This window comes from Lactuca saligna, chromosome 4, assembly GCF_052625555.1.
Source record: "Lactuca saligna cultivar CGN05327 chromosome 4, ASM5262555v1, whole genome shotgun sequence".
Lineage (NCBI taxonomy): Eukaryota > Viridiplantae > Streptophyta > Magnoliopsida > Asterales > Asteraceae > Lactuca > Lactuca saligna.
In genome coordinates this window covers 290,549,305-290,565,756 of record NC_136420.1, presented here as the reverse complement: position 1 = coordinate 290,565,756, position 16,452 = coordinate 290,549,305, and the positions used below count along the sequence as shown (strand labels likewise).

Here is a 16,452-nt window from a genome sequence, read left to right as displayed (position 1 = left end):
ACCATGCATATACATAGAAGAGGGGCTAGTAGTGCCAATTATTGCATTAGCATTAACATTGGTTACATCATTGTTTGGTGTTTCAACACCATAGTACAAAGGTAAGACAGTGATTTTGAAGAGACCCTCACTAAGGTATCCCTTTCCAACATACATCCCACCTTTGGTGAGGACAAACTTATCAGACTCAAATACAAGTTTGAATCCCTTGTTACTAAGAATAGGACCAGAAATCAGATTCTTAGTAATTTCAGGAACATGCAATACATCACTTAAAACAAGTTCTTTTTCAGAAGTCAGTTGTAGTTTCACTTTTCCATTTCTTTCAACTTTTGCAGTAGAGTCATTCCCCATAAACATTGGTTAAGAATCCGAGACCTTTTGGTATGTGGAAAACATGGTTCGGGAGTTGCAAATGTGCCTTGTGGCTCCAATATCAATCCACCAATCCACATAATTGCTAACCATGTTGGTTTGAATCACAACAACAAACTGATTTGGTGATTCAACCATGTTGGCTTGACCAGAATTTCCTCTACCAGAATTGCCACCATTGTTTCCATTGTTCCCTCCATTATTCCCTCTATTGTTTCCTCCATTGTTTCATCCTTGACCTTATGTCCAGTTTTGCCACAAACATAGCATGGACCACAATTCTTTTTGAAATTCTTCTTGTTAGGGCCATGATTTTTTCCATCTTTGGAAGAGTTTTTGGAGCCTGATTTTCCTTTCTTGTTGTTATGTTTTGTCCTTGAAGAACTTGCTTCTCCTACAAATTTTGCACTGGGTTCCAAGGAATTTGCATCTGCCTTCTCATTCAATCTGTTATCTTCTTCCACATAAATTCTCAACACAAGTTGCTCAAAACTCATATCATCAGTTAAGTGTTTAAGATATAGTTTGAAATTCTTCCAAGAAGGAGGAAGTTTTTCAATGATTAAACCAACAAGAAAGTTAGTGTTTATACCCATACCTTCAACTTCAAGATCATGTGCAATGACTTGAATTCCCTCCACTTGTTTGAGGACTGATTTGGTATCCACCATCTTGAAATTCATGAACTTTCCGATCACGAATTTCTTGGAACACGCCACTTCTGTTTTATATTTCTTTTCTAGTGATTCTCATATCTCTCTTGCAGTAGTAATGGTAGAGTAGATATCATAGTTGGAATCATCCAGGGCATTTAGAATATAATTTCTGCAATTATATTCATTTGTGTTCCAAGTTTCCATAGCCCTTTGATGTTCTGCCAATTGGGCTGCAGTGGGTGATGTTGTTCCTTCTGTAGTGGTTACACCAGTAGGAGGAGAGGGAGAATCATTAGCGAGAACATTGGAAACATGAAGACTTGTTAGATAGAATAACATATTCTGTTGCCATCTCCGGAAATCTGAGCCTTTGAATTTCTCAGGCTATTCCACGTGTGTTTTGATGATGGAATTTTGATCCATTCTTCACTCTTTGTTTTCTATCTTAGATTGTTAGGACATAAGTATACAACCAACAAAACCAATAGAAATAACACAAACGAAATTCAAATATATGTAATATACAAGAATTAGATTACCGAAAAAATACCTGAATGTTGACTACACAAAAAATATATCACGAATATGTATAGATTGAGGCCCGCTTTTGTAGTGTCCTAAGACAGAAATTTCCCTGGAATGGGTCTGTCTTGAGGATACAACAACCAATTCAAGAACATATATTGAATTTGTCGAAATTCAACATGATCCCTTTTGACATCAAGAACGATTTTTCAGAGAAAGTCTTTGTGGTTCATTAGCCTCTTAAATTCTATCAGAAATCCTCCATTTATAGGCTTGCAATGGTGGTTATAAACCACCAACCGAAATTAACTGCTAAAAAACTAACTGCGGTTAATCTTTTATCTAACAGAATTTGTTTTATAATTAATAAATAAAAATTAATTAATGAATAACTAAATTCAGATTATATATATATATATATATATATATATATATATATATATATATATATATATATATATATATATAAACATTATTTAGTCAAGAAGAGCCCCAAGGCCCAAGGCTCTATCTTTGACCATTAATATTTAATAATCCAAGCCTACTACTAGCCTAATTTGACTAGTCCAAAACCACAACCCAAACCCAATTTGCTCAACCCATTACTTGATCCATTTGAATAAATGAGTGGGACAAGCCTTATAAAGTGGGATAAAGTTTTCTCTTCCACCAATGTGGGGTAAGTCCCATATTGTAATTTTGTAGAGCAAAGTTCCAACAATACCCCACATTTTCTATTCAAACTCCAAGAATATCCCACATTTAAATAGAAAATAAGTGAACTTTGATATTCAAATAAGGGAAGTAAGATATGACATGCATCTGAATAGGTGTTGTAAAACTTGAACCTTTAATAGTGAGTATTACTTGGATCTACTTTGTGGGTAGTGAACTAGAGTTTTGAACTAACCACTTTTTATAGTAGAATAAAAAATAAGAAGTATCAGACATATCATATCTAAGCATAGATCGTTTCTTATCGTTGTGCTTATTTCGGCTGTGAACAATCCTTTCTTCATGAGACTTTTATAGAGCTTAGCCATATCAGCTCCCAAAGATGCGACCTCACATCCATCTCACATAGGTAATCCTAATATGGAACAATCCGTACTATTCCACTATAAAAGCTATTAGCATTATTAAGAATAAAGAATTCATCCCTATCTCATCAACGGAAAAACACAAATAAATATCATAGGAGTGAGCATACCTTTGTGTTAGTGATTCATTGAGTCTTCCCCAACTAGTTTCCCTATTGAACCTAGACCATGGGATCTCCAATGTTGCTAGGTTAGGTTTCCGCCAGGTGGTGACTCATTGTGTTGGCTTTAAGCCCATTCCCCTCGATGTGAAGAGAAATTGCTATCTACTAAGGCCTTTTGTCAAGGGATCAACTATATTTTCGTTTGACTTTATGTAGCTAATGGAAATGATTCCATTCTTCAGCAAGTCTTGTATTGTAATATGTCAGCGCCTAATGTGTCTCGACTTGCAATTGTATATCTGACTTTGTGTTCTAGTAAGAGCAGTCATACTATCACATTGTATGCTAATGGCAGTAACAGGTTGAGGTCATAGAGAAATACCTTCTAGGAAGCTTTTAAGCCATTCTGCTTCTTCAACAGCTTTATCTAAGGCGACAAACTCTGCTTCCATATTAGAACGAGTATTCATAGTTTGCTTAGATGATTTCCAAGAGATAGCAGCTCCACCAAGAGTGAACACATATCTACTTGTGGATTTTGCCTCAGAAGTATTGGAAATCCAATTTGCATCACAATACCCTTCAAGAATAGGAGGATATCTCGTGTAATGCAACCCATAATTCGTTGTATGATTTAAATATCTAAGCACTCTCACTAATGCATACCAATGATCTTTCCCAAGATTGTGGGAGTAGCGGCTCAATCTACTTACACTATAAGCCAAGTCCAGTCTAGTACAATTCATAATATACATTAAGCTACCAAGAACTTGAGTATATTCTAACTGAGCTACGCTACCACCTTTATTCTTCTTAAGATGACTTGAAGGATCAAAGGGGGTGACTACCGGCTTGTCATCATAGTGTCCAAATTTCTTGAGTACACTCTTAATATAATAAGACTAAGTAAGAGTATAAGCATCTGGTCTTCTTTGAACTCTTACACCGAGGATCACATCTACTACTCCCAAGTCCTTCATGGAAAAGGAGGAGTGTAGCATTTTTTTGGTTTGGTTGATCACATCCAAATTAGTACCCATTATTAGCATATCATCCACATACAAGCATATGATGACACAAGCATTCTTGTATTGTTTGGCATAAACACATTTATCACATTCATTAATTCTAAATCCATTCAGAAGTAATGTGTTGTCAAACTTTTCATGCCAGTGCTTTAGAGCCTGTTTTAGTCCATAAAGTGATCTAACTAACTTACAGACTTTGCTTTCTTAACCTTTAACCACAAACCCTCTAGGTTGATTCATATATATCTCTTCATCTAGTTCACCATATAAGAAGGAAATTTTCATATCCATTTGGTGTATTTCCAAATTGTGAATGACTGCAATTGCTACTAATGTGCGAATTGATGTAATTCGTGTAATTGGTGAATAAGTGTCAAAGAAGTCTTGACCCTCCTTTTGACGATGCCCTTTTGCTACTAAACGAGCTTTGTACTTCTCAATGGTACCATCAGGTCTAAACTTCTTCTTGAATATCCATTTGTGCCTAATTGGTTTTTGCCCAGGTGGCAAATATACCAATTTCTAAGTGTTATGCTGCATAATGGAGTCAATCTCACTTTTGATTGCTTCTTTCCAAAAGGGAGCTTCAGAAGAATCCATATCATCCTTATAAGTTTATGGTTCTTTATTCAATACATAGGTCATGTAATTAGGTCCAAAATCTTTGGCTATTTTGCCCCGTTTGCTTCTTCTAGGTTCTAAGTTCTCTTCTTGAACCTTTGAAGAATTCTCTTCATTTGATTGTAAACTTTTGTCTGGAATGGTATCATTCAGTCCATCATATTGAGGCCTGCTTCTGCAGTGTCCTAAGACAGAAATTTCCCTGGAATGGGTTTGTCTTGAGGATACAACAACCAATTCAATGATAGATCTTGAATTTGTCGAAATTCACCATGATCCCTTTTGACATCAAGAATGATTTTTCAGAGAAAGTGTTTGTAGTTCATTAGCCTCTTAAAATCTGTCAGAAATCCTCCATTTATAGGCTTGCAATGGTGGTTATAAACCACCAACCGAAATTAACTGATAAAAAACTAATTGTAGTTAATCTTTTATCTAACAGAATTTGTTTTATAATTAATAAATAAAAATTAATTAATGACTAACTAAATTCGGATTATATATATATATATATATATATATATATATATATATTATTTAGTCAAGAAGAGCCCCAAGGCCCAAGGCCCTATCTTTGACCATTAATATTTAATAATCCAAGCCTACTACTAGCCCAATTTGACTAGTCCAACACCACAACCCAAACCCATTTTGCTCAACCCATTACTTGATCCATTTAAATAAATGAGTGTGACAAGCCGTATAAAGTGGGATAAAGTTTTCTCTTCCTCCAATGTGGGATAAGTCCCACATTGTAATTTTGTAGAGCAAAGTTCCAACAACATACACCTAGTATTGGGCGTTTGGTATATTCCTCATGAATCACTATTATCGATTTGTCAATCAACTAACATTGTCTACCCTTGAAGGTCGAGTTTTGGTCAAACTCATTTTACTATTAAGATATCTAGTTGCTTCTTTGGGCACTTTGATTAACTTTAGCTTTGTAATTGATGCCATACTAAAGCTCACTTTCATAAATGTCATTTTTGGTCATATGTTTTTTGGAAACACTATGTTTTGAGGCGATAACTCAACTCTATCAGAGCAAATCAAGCATGAATTTTGAGAATTATGTTATTCGTTCCTCTCTAGGGTGAGCATTTGGACCTCTGGATCAACTCGAATCGCAACCTAGACCGAGTCCAATTTTTAAGAATAGGACATGTTCTCGGTTCTATGAATCAAGAAAAATCGGTTCAGGTACAAAGTCTATCCAGTTTGGATCGATTTTGGGTAAAAAAGCGGTTTAGACCGGATTTTTTTAAAAAAAAAAAAAAACAGATATTTAGCAAATATTTCGATATATATCATTCGTTTGAAGTTGGGTTGACATGCAAGTTTTTTTTTCCAGCTTTTCAGCTATATTTTTAGACTTTTGTATTTTGTGAAAATTTGAAAACATACATATCTCATTCGTTTGATGTCAGATTTACATACCCTTTTTTCCAACGTGCATTTTAGAGTTTGCACATGATTTTCGAATTTGTATGTGATTTCAGCTTTTCAATTGTTTTTTTAGAATATAATTTTTCAATTTTTGGTTTTGTATTTGTTTCAAACCTCGTAATAGATAAACTAACTTTTAGTAGGGCTTCAACAAGTTGTAACGTATAAATCTAAAGTTGTATCGGTCCAGCGGATACAAAAACCAAAAAACTCAAACCTAGACCTGGTAAGTCTCAACAGATTCGATCCAAGATCCACCAAAATCCTCTAAACCCTACGACAGACAAACGTAATCAAGGTTGCGTAATCAAGGTTGTGGCCAACTGATCGAGAAATAACACTCCTGCAAGCCAACAAACAGACCAATATAGTCATTCCATTCGAGCCTTACGATTTTAAAACAATTTCAATCTCCACACCTTGGTTGGATTTGTCTGATGGCCCACCAGACCAATCCTTTTAAACATCCAAAATGGCCATCGTTTTTGTGGGGCTTATATACATGCTTAACAAGTTGGAAGCTTGTTAGCTGTGGCCTCTAATATAATTTCTATGTAAAGGTATGCTTCCTTGAGGTATATTATTGGGGGAAATAAATATAGATCACTTTGAGAGTGTCATTCTTTGTGATTTTAGTGATCTTGACGAGATTTTGTCAAAATATATTGCTCTGATTTTTTTCTGTTACATGTTAAATAACTATTTTCATCTAACTAGATTTAAAGTGAAATATTGATAAAATTTTACTTTTAATTGAATAACTATTTACCCTCATTATGACGTCACTACGTTACGAATAATTCCAAAACTTTAAGAGGGGCAAGTGGCAAGTGGCAACTTCTTCTCCACGATTTCTGGGTCAAACTCACGTTTTAACAGTTACAGCATTTAAAAAAGTGTATTTTTTATTTAAATATCAAAATTCAAAAGTTAGTTTACATTATTTAGAATAATTGTAAACATATTTATATTCTCTTTTATATTAGAAAAAGGAAACCGAATTTTAAAAATTAAAAATAGTAACTAAACGGTTACACGTTGAAAGTTAAACGGAAACCTAACTAACTCCGTCTTCACGTGATTATAATTAAATTGCCAACAAACTGAAAACGCGTTACGTGAAAATAATTGATTCCAACTTCCTTTTTCCAGCAAACCAAATCAAAACAGATCATTGAAAATAATAAATAAAACTTCAAAAATATTATGGATTTCTCTTCTTGTTTGAATACTATTCAATCATTAGCAACGAAAATCAGTAAGATGTTAGAACAAAGATTGTTTAATTTGACTGAATTGCAATACGAGGACAGATTCTATCGATATCATATTGACAGATTATTCGATTAGAGAGACAATCAGTAACAAACTAGAACCAACATGTTAAATCTAAGATGATTTAGACATGTTAATGGAATTACTTACATTGATTTGTGGAATTAGTATGAAAGCAGTTACGTTACTGCTAATCCTATTGCTAAATTTGCTAAAAGAAAAACTAGATTAGAATGCGAACGCGTAAGCGAATGCGAAACTACCTGATTAACAACGGAGAAGAAACGAATTCAATGAAGTTATTTACTCATCATCTTCTTGAACTCTTCGAAATTGACGCTACCATCGCCGTCAACATCAACCGACGCAATCATCTTCCGGCAATCCTTCAACGAACACTTCTCGCCTAAACTTTTCAAAACGGAATGCAATTCATTCGCCGAGATTTTCCCGTTCTTATTCTGATCATACAAGTCAAACGCTTCACGAAGCTCCTTATCCGCCGCTTCTCGATCAACAGCACCAGATCCTCCGCGCTGAAACTCGATGAATTCATTAAGGTCAATGAAACCGTCGCCGTCTTTGTCAATTTCCTTCATTACGACTTTGATTTCTTCCTCCGGTGCGACGGTGCCGAGTGCGCTGAGAATGGATCCGAGTTCGGAACTGGATATCTTTCCGTCGCCATTAACGTCGAACTTCTTGAAGATTTTCTCAACGTCGATGGTATCATCACTAACAGGAATGCTTTTGGACATATTGTTGGGAAGGGAATGGAACTGGAGGTTTTGCGTATGGAATTACGACTTGTCGTATAGTTTCTGTAGTTTTGAATTAGGGTTCCGGCGGTTGTATTTATATATGGAGGTTGAAGACGCGTTTCACGCGGTGGAGTGACAGTTTGGTGATGCGTAATGACACCTCTGCACGCGTAAGTAATAATCTAGTGGATTCGCGTCCACTGTAGTGGGGTAATAAACTGATAATTGGAGAAGAGAAATTAGAGAATAAATTAAAATTTTGTTTTTTATTAAGAGAAAAAAAAAAAAAAAAAGATTTTTCTCTTATGTTTAATAATTAAAGAAATATTTCAGTTAACCGCTAATCTCACGGAGTTTATATAAAAATCATGATTTTTCTTTATAAAAATAATTTGGTATGGATATTTTAAAGATTATTTTCATAAAAAAGATATGACGCTAAATTAATGTTTTAAGTTGAAAATAAAAATTATAAACTATTTAGTATAAAAATGAAAAAGACGAGCGGGTTTGAATCTTTATAAACACACACAATAATACTGAACTAACGGATGAGTTTAAAAAACGACACACAAAACCGACCATATATATTTTATGTTTAAAAAAATATTTACTATGTTATTATTTTATGTTTCAAGGCAAAACTGAAGTTATTTTAATATTTTTACACTTTTTATCCTTATATAGTTACACTTCTTTTTTTATACTTTTAGTGGGTTTGAACCCGAAAATCCAAAAAACTTTGAACCGACAAACCTACGGTTTCAAATTGAAAAATCCATAACCCAAACTGAGAAACTGATTTATGCAGAAACCGAACAAATATGGGGTTTAGATCGAAAAACAATTTTTTATATTTTGGTTTGATTTTAACCAAAATCCAATCTAAAACAAGCCATACTCATCCAGTGTCACTCTAAAATCGATGGTAATTAAAAAATTATTAAATTTTAGTTTATTTATGAATAAACTAAAAAAAACGACTATATATAACAACCTCAAATAATAAATAGAATGATTCATAAAATAGTCCCCACACTCCCCATAAGGCCATAACTATAGCTCAACTTTATCGTCAAGGGTAGACTTGTTAGCTTATAGTTATTAGTCCATGTCAATATATATGCTTTTTCTATGATAGAGCTTTCCCCATGTAATATCATTTTTTATGTTATTTTCAAATAAACAAAAGTGTGAATTGTCTGGCATAGATATATGATAAACTAGTAGCTTGATTGAATACCACATAAAAATCATTAATTTATTTTTAAAAGAATTCGATTACACTAAAATTATTTTTAAGGTGCCTTATAATTAGAAGTAATATATATATATCATTATTATATATAAAAACCTTGTTTTTTCTGGAGCGCGTTAGATGGGTTTGTAAAAGAACACGTCTTTGCATATACACTGTTACCTAACATTTCCACCGCTTCGAGAAATGATGCATTGTTTCCCGGTACCATCACATCCATCAAAATTGCCCTCCCCCACCCTTCGTCTCTCTTCTCTTCGTCTTCTACTATCGGGCCATCCCATAAACACCATTTTTTTCTGGTGCCGCCACACCCCGTTTGTACAATTTCAATGACGCCACGTCATCCAACATTGGAACGACGCCAATCAAATTGGAGGCAAAAGGATTAAGGTGAATCGATACGTTGTTTTTTCCACCACTTCTGGAAAACGATGCATCGAATCAACCTCTCATACATCTATTGAAGACAAAGGGTATATATATCAATATATGCCATCTTCTCTCTATTCAAGATAAGTTCGTTCCAATCCGTTTCAATTGCTTTTTGGTTTGCCATACGATTTTTCTCTTCCTCATCGTCTTTTATCATTGTTAATTTTTAGTTTTTCAGGGTCTTAATGGAGATGCTCTACAGCAGGAGCAATTTAGGCCCAAAGATGAAGTTTTTTCTTTGGATTTCATGGTCTCTAGGGTTTTTTTGTTGCCCGAACAATTGTTGCATTTTGTTTGATTTGTTGAAATCACTGAATTTTAATCTGGTGCCGGCTAGAGGAAATTCATAGGGTTACAGTTCCTCCACTTATCCAACTCTCGGAACGACACAATGTGCACAAATGTCGATTAAATCTTTCTGATCATTGCCTCCCTTCTAACACTTACCTTTTCCAATTCCGATTACCCATCCGTTCTACATCTCTCCAAACGCACAAACGGTTCCTCATCAAGAAAAATCTTACATATCATCCAGAAAATGGAAATCAATTATTATGCGACGAATATAAAATTCACCCAATGCTTGACAACAGATATTCAGAATGTTGAATTAAATAAGAACGACAACATTGATCTTTCTGCCGTCAGCATCTTCCCATTGGTATGTTATCTTCACGAACCTTAATTTGATTTCAATTATTTTTTCTATTTACCATCAATCCAATCGATGGATTTTCTTCCCGTGTTAAAATCTATTCAAATGGTCGTTTTTCCTTAAATCTTGGAAACTTGATTTGGGTGACATATATGTTCAGGATTAATATTTTCTTTACAGATAGTAATTATAATTTTTTTTGCTAAATACATCTCCAATTCTACCTATGATTAACGACTACAACAGGGAAAATATATATTGTTGAGAGTTTACATCTTTTCCAATTCTAATTATGATTAACGATTGCAACAAGGAAAATAAATTGATGAGAGTTTTTCATTAGTTACTTTTATTTTGTATACCTTTGAGATTCAATTATATAAAAGTGACAGATCACGACAACTTTTTTGTTGAGATGTTGTATCGTGGTTGGCTCCCTGTATCTAATTGAATTCATGGGGAAACGGTAACTAGCCGTCAATTTTTTATTGGTTCATTTCAAATATATGGGTTGATATTTTCATATTAATGTCATAATTTTCCTGGAGCGCATATGTAGTTACATTGTGGATTTTCCAATTGTTGGCAAGTTGGTTGATGATATGCCTAAATGAGAAGATGTTATGGTTTCTGGTTGTTTGCTTCAATAAACCTTTTTATACATATGATTATAAAGCCAAGTCCACTTACTCATATTTTCTTTGCATATTGTTCATGATTGTTATGTCAAGAAAATATATATGTAACCGGTTCATTTTTTAGGGAAAGAAATATTGTTTATGCTTCTGCTTGTGACGGTTTGAATGACTAGCTTATTCAGGTGATGATCTAGAATTTGGAACAAATTATGGAAATGGTTTTAAATTGATTTAAAGATTACGAGAGACTATAGCTATCAGATTACTTGGAATGATGAAATTATTACAGCTGGAACATGAATGAAATTTGATGGTCATAGATTTGTCATTATAGAATCCAAATATCACAAACCATTGAAACATTCAAATGTTGATCGAAGAAATTGCCATAAATAGAATACAATGCAGTCAAAGATTCACATTGAGCATCTGTTGGTTTGACATCTATATATCCATAGATCTTATCATTCATTCCATATAGAAACCTCACGCAAATGACAAAACTAATCACTAATTCGATTTTCTTACCCGTTTTGTGGAAGTTTTTTTGAGTAGATACTCGATTTTACCGGTACCCAAAGCTTCTTCTTTGAGTAATGCTTGATTTATATCCTCATATTTTGTCAAATTTATTGAACAGTTTGATGTAAATTAGTCACTTTTTACAAGCCACTGGAGAAACCAGAGGATGAGGTGGAGAAGTGCCTTAGATGGATGTTTACTAAATTTTCCATAGTGATATTAATGTATTTAAGTGCAACTACGAATATTGTTCACAACTGTCACGCAGTGTTAAAGTATTGTCACCTTCTTCATTTCTTCCGTTGCAATTCCTGTTTTCATACTTGGGAGTACATGTATTCTCTATATATTTCTCATTATTTCTTATGTGTTAATGCAATTTGTTTTGTTTTTATGTAGTCTCAAGTCATTTCGTAGTAGATAGGGATGTCAACTTATATATATATATATATATATATATATATATATATATATATATATATATACTAGAAAAGCTTGAGGCTTTAAAAGGTTCTATACCTAAGTTTAGGTACATAACAGCCACATATTCACTTTTCCCACACACACACATATATATATATATATATATATAAGAATAAGAATAAGCAAAAGATCACATACTAGCCACAACATCAGGTGTTGCGCGGACCTCCTCTGCTGTAAACTGGAAGGCTCTGTCAGGAGCCTTCGGTGCCTCGGCCTTCACTGGCCGCCCCTCTAAAGCTCGAGTAGAAGAAGGCGCAGATCCCTAAAGTAACTGCAGGCACTCGACCTTCCGATGGCCAGTCTGGTTGCAATGAAAGCAAACCGAAAATCCCTTGGGGCAATCCCTCGTGATAAGCCCCTCCTTCCCGCACTTGTAACACACACCTGATCTGCAAGCTCCATCATGGCTCTTGCCGCACTTCCCATAAGTGTGGCCTTTCTGACCTTCCGATCTCGCATCAGCAGGCTTTGCCCGCTTGGCTGCCAGCTGAGACTATTCCAGCCGCCTGTACCTTCTCTGAGACTCCGCCTCCTCCCTTGCCTGAGTCTCCAGCTCAATCTCCCTCTTCCGAGCATTTTCCTGGAGCTTGGTAAATGTTTGGTATGTCGAGTTCACCACGAACTCACTGTTGGGTCAAAATTTTGGTTTATACTTTGTTTTTCTAGGAAAATATAATTTTATATAATTTTGTGGCTGTGTATGGCCGTACTCGTGTGTACGTCGGTACACCTTGTGTGTGGCTTTACACGGGTGTACGGCTGGTGTACTATATATAGGGTGAGGAGTTCATGTGGTTGTATGGTCAATGAGCTTAAGTGTGTGAAATCAAAGGTGTTCTAGAGAGAGAGAGAGAGAGAGAGAGAGAAGAGAGAGAGAAGAGAGTGTGTGTTGATCTTACATCATCCAATTGATTGGGATTCCGCACCATCAATTGGATTTGATTGATACACAAACAAATTGGGGACTTACAAGTGGTATAAGAGCTTGGATTGTATCAATCATTTTTTTCAGATCTGGAGCTTATTTTATCTTTATTTTAAAAGGATTTTTGCGTTTTGGATAGATCGTGGCAAAATAAGGGGGGTTTCTTCTTTGCAGTTTTCATAAAAACGAGTTTTTGATTGAGTTTTGGAGGAAAAAACGGGTGAAAAACGTTGTTTTTTTCACGAATCTGTTGAAGGTGTACGACCGCACACGCGTGTACGGCTCGGACATGTGCGACTCAGAGTGGCTCGGAGTGTATGGCTCAGTGTGTGCTGTTCGGTGGGCAGCTAGGGTTTCTCGGCTCAGCAACAGCCTCATCCTCGCACACACTTCACAAAAAAACAGGAGGCGAAATTGAGGGTGTCGGGAATCGAACCCGGGTTTCCTCCCAACTCACCCAGCACCCAGCACCATAACCAACTCCTCTAGCTAGCTGAATGATAAATTCCTTCGCTTCTTAATTCAAATATCGTATATGCGCCCCTAATTTCGTCAATTTGAGACTTTTAACCCAAAAGTCAATTTCTTTTAGTTTTAAATTCCTTTTTCATCAAAAATTAAAAAATATATATATTATTAATTTTTGACTTTTAATCTTGATTTTTTTTAAAATTTAACTTTGACTTTAAAGTTTGACCTTTGACATTAAATTTTGACTTTCTCGTTTAACTTTAAAATTTTCAAATTTAGCTTTTCGGTTTGACTTTGAAGTTTAACTTTTCAAGTTTGACTTTTAAGTTTGACCTTTTAAATTTGACTTTTAGGGTTGACTTTTGATTTTTTAGTCAAAGGGCATTTTTTTTTATAAAAAATGAGTTCATCATCCATTTCGGTAAATGAAATTTTTGTTGGATAAGGTGTCTAAGTCCATAACTATTTCTGGTATGTACTTGACCCGACCCGGCATGGTCCATTTGGGTTGCATGGCACCATGCAATTGGATAGACTAAATGAGAGAAATAACACTTGGAGATTATTAATATATTATAAGTTCTAATATATTAATAATATTATTTGATTAGTTTGATCAAGAATTAATTTAGAATTAATTATGTGATCAAAAGATAACTAATTAAATATATGGGTTGATTATGTAAATCATCCATATCTTGTATAGTGGGCTAAGAGGCTCCATGGATTATCAAGTTGGGTTCCACCCATAGGATGCTCCATGGATGCTCCATGGGAGTTACAAACCCATGGGTCATGGAAATGAAGAGTCATGACACATTAGGGTTTAACCCTAGATGTGTCAACACTATATAAGAAACATGTTCTCCACCAAAATCGGTTACACACACCAAGGAAACAAGAGGGCTTGGCCGATTTCAAGAAGTGTGTGTTCTCTCATAAGTTCTTCCAAGAGCATTTGGTGTTGTGTGAAGCATTTGAGGCATCACACTTGGGGTGCTAGGCTCACAAGGTTTCAAGGAATACAAACAACAACAAGGTAAGTTATTCTATCTATTATTCAAGTTAAAATTGTTCCCCATGTATGCTAGATAGGAATATAACCTTGGAATTCAACTTTGCATGATAATTAGACAAACATAGATCCAAGGTTATTAGGGTTGCATGTACACTTAGGAAGTGTTAGAATGCTCAAAACTCATCAGTGGTATCAGAGCCTAGGCTTGTTTTCTTTTTATTTGTGCTTAAAAGTTGGAAAAAAGTCGAAAATCTTGCTGTCTACGAGTGGACTCGTCGAGTCTATAGGGGGGACTCGGCGAGTTCACGTGTATCTTCAACCAACTCGGCGAGTAAATTCATGCACTCGGCGAGTAGGATCGACTGATTGCAGAATTTCGATTTTAGTTGCTGGAAATTGACTAGAAACATTACCCTAAACTGTTTTGGTACTTGAAAAACTTGTTTTGATGGTGTAATGTTCTTTCTAATTCATTCACAACAACTATTTATCAAAATTACAAAGCTTTAAATGTAATTTTTGATTGTGTTCATATTCATGTTCTTGTTCTTATGATGTTTTAGATGATCATAGGAATTATTTGTAACCTATGTGGTAGATTAATTCATGATCATAATATGTTTTAATGGAGTCCATAACTTGTCCTCAAGTTATGGAAAAACCAAGAGTCACACTTGAATTAAAAACCATTAAAAAGAACACAAGAGTTAGAAAAATGAAGAGTCTTCATTTTATTACTCTATTAAACTCATAAGTTACAATAAATGAAAAGTTTTGAAAGTTACAAAACTTGCCCTCAAGTTTTGGAACAAGTAAAGTTAAGTTAAAACCTTTAGTTCCAACCCCTAGAATTTTAAAAGTTAAAATTCAACCCTTATACTTATATTAAGATGATTTAATAATTATATATATATATATATATATATATATATATATATATATATATATATATATATATATATATATATATATGTATAAGAATAAAGTCGTCTTACCGCTAGTACGCCTCATTCACGAAGCCGGTCTATAAGGTGGGTATAAGGTTGTTGCCTATAAAATGGTGACTTAATGGGTGTCTACTCTCACCCACCGCTTGCTTGATTGGTGGAGGGTCGTTAGCCGAACGGGTAAGACAAGGACTTATAAATTCTCATTTAAAGTATGATGAATATTATAAAGTAACTAAATGTTTATTAAATTCCCAATCTTAGTTACTTTAGGAAAATGTGAATAAGGTGCTAATCCATGAAATTACACTTTACACTTTGTCTAAGTCGTTGGTGGAATGTGTGTGGTTAACCGGCACACTAACTTGGACTTAACAAGGTAGGTAAAGGGTGACTTAAGGTTTATTATAGTATCGGTGGAGCGTGTGTGGTTTACCGGCACATCGATTGAGTGATAAACTTTAAGGGCACCAAGTGATTTGCATGGTTACTTCACACCTCGTTTTGTGATCCTCGGTATCCCAGTCACAAAACTTGGAGGGCACTCTCGAGATTGAAACATGCCTTTGAAAAGTTCATTGGATCTCAAAGAATCTAGGAATTTCTAAGAACCAATCATAAAACCTAATATCTAATATTTCGGTTTTCGTGGTGGAAATTGGTGAATCGTCATTCACCTACCTTTCAAATATGGTATAGCTTAGATTACGGCATACCTCTTCTAAGTTATATTATATTGTGATTGGATCCTAGCCTTAATATTACATTTGGGTGTTTTATTAAGGACTCTCTTAAATCTATACTAAACTTGTTCTCCTCTTTTAGATGTCTTTAAATAATGCTTCTGGCTCGAATCCTAATGGCTCCTTTACTCTTATGAGTTTGTGTGGGAAAGTCACCTTTGATGGATCCAACTTTAGTGAATGGATCAGAAACATCAGGATGATTACCCGCTACGAGGACAAAGAATATGTCCTTGACAAGGAGCTTAAGGAGATTGATGAGACCACTACAACTCCTCAGGAGATCGCTGACTTTCAGGCACATGAAAGGGATGCTACGAAAGTAGCATGCATCATGATGGCCACAATGATAGCAGAACTCCAAAAATCCTATGAGGATTTCTACCCTTATGAAATGCACCAAGATTTGATGGAAAGATACCATCAAAGTGCACGACAAGAGAGGTACAAAATCATCTGC

At 34.9% G+C, this 16,452-nt stretch overlaps 1 protein-coding gene across 1 annotated transcript; it reads right to left on the bottom strand.

The window, feature by feature from the left end:
- Window positions 1-5,979: 5,979 nt before the first annotated feature.
- LOC145043792 (putative calcium-binding protein CML23) lies at window positions 5,980-7,987 on the bottom strand. The gene is made up of 2 exons (XM_078992544.1): window positions 7,397-7,987; window positions 5,980-6,201 (listed from the first exon to the last, which is right to left on the bottom strand). Exon 1 carries the CDS (start codon window positions 7,889-7,891, stop codon window positions 7,433-7,435), a length of 459 nt encoding a protein of 152 aa, XP_078848670.1. The 5' UTR covers window positions 7,892-7,987; the 3' UTR covers window positions 5,980-6,201; window positions 7,397-7,432.
- Between the last annotated feature and the right edge of the window lie 8,465 nt (window positions 7,988-16,452).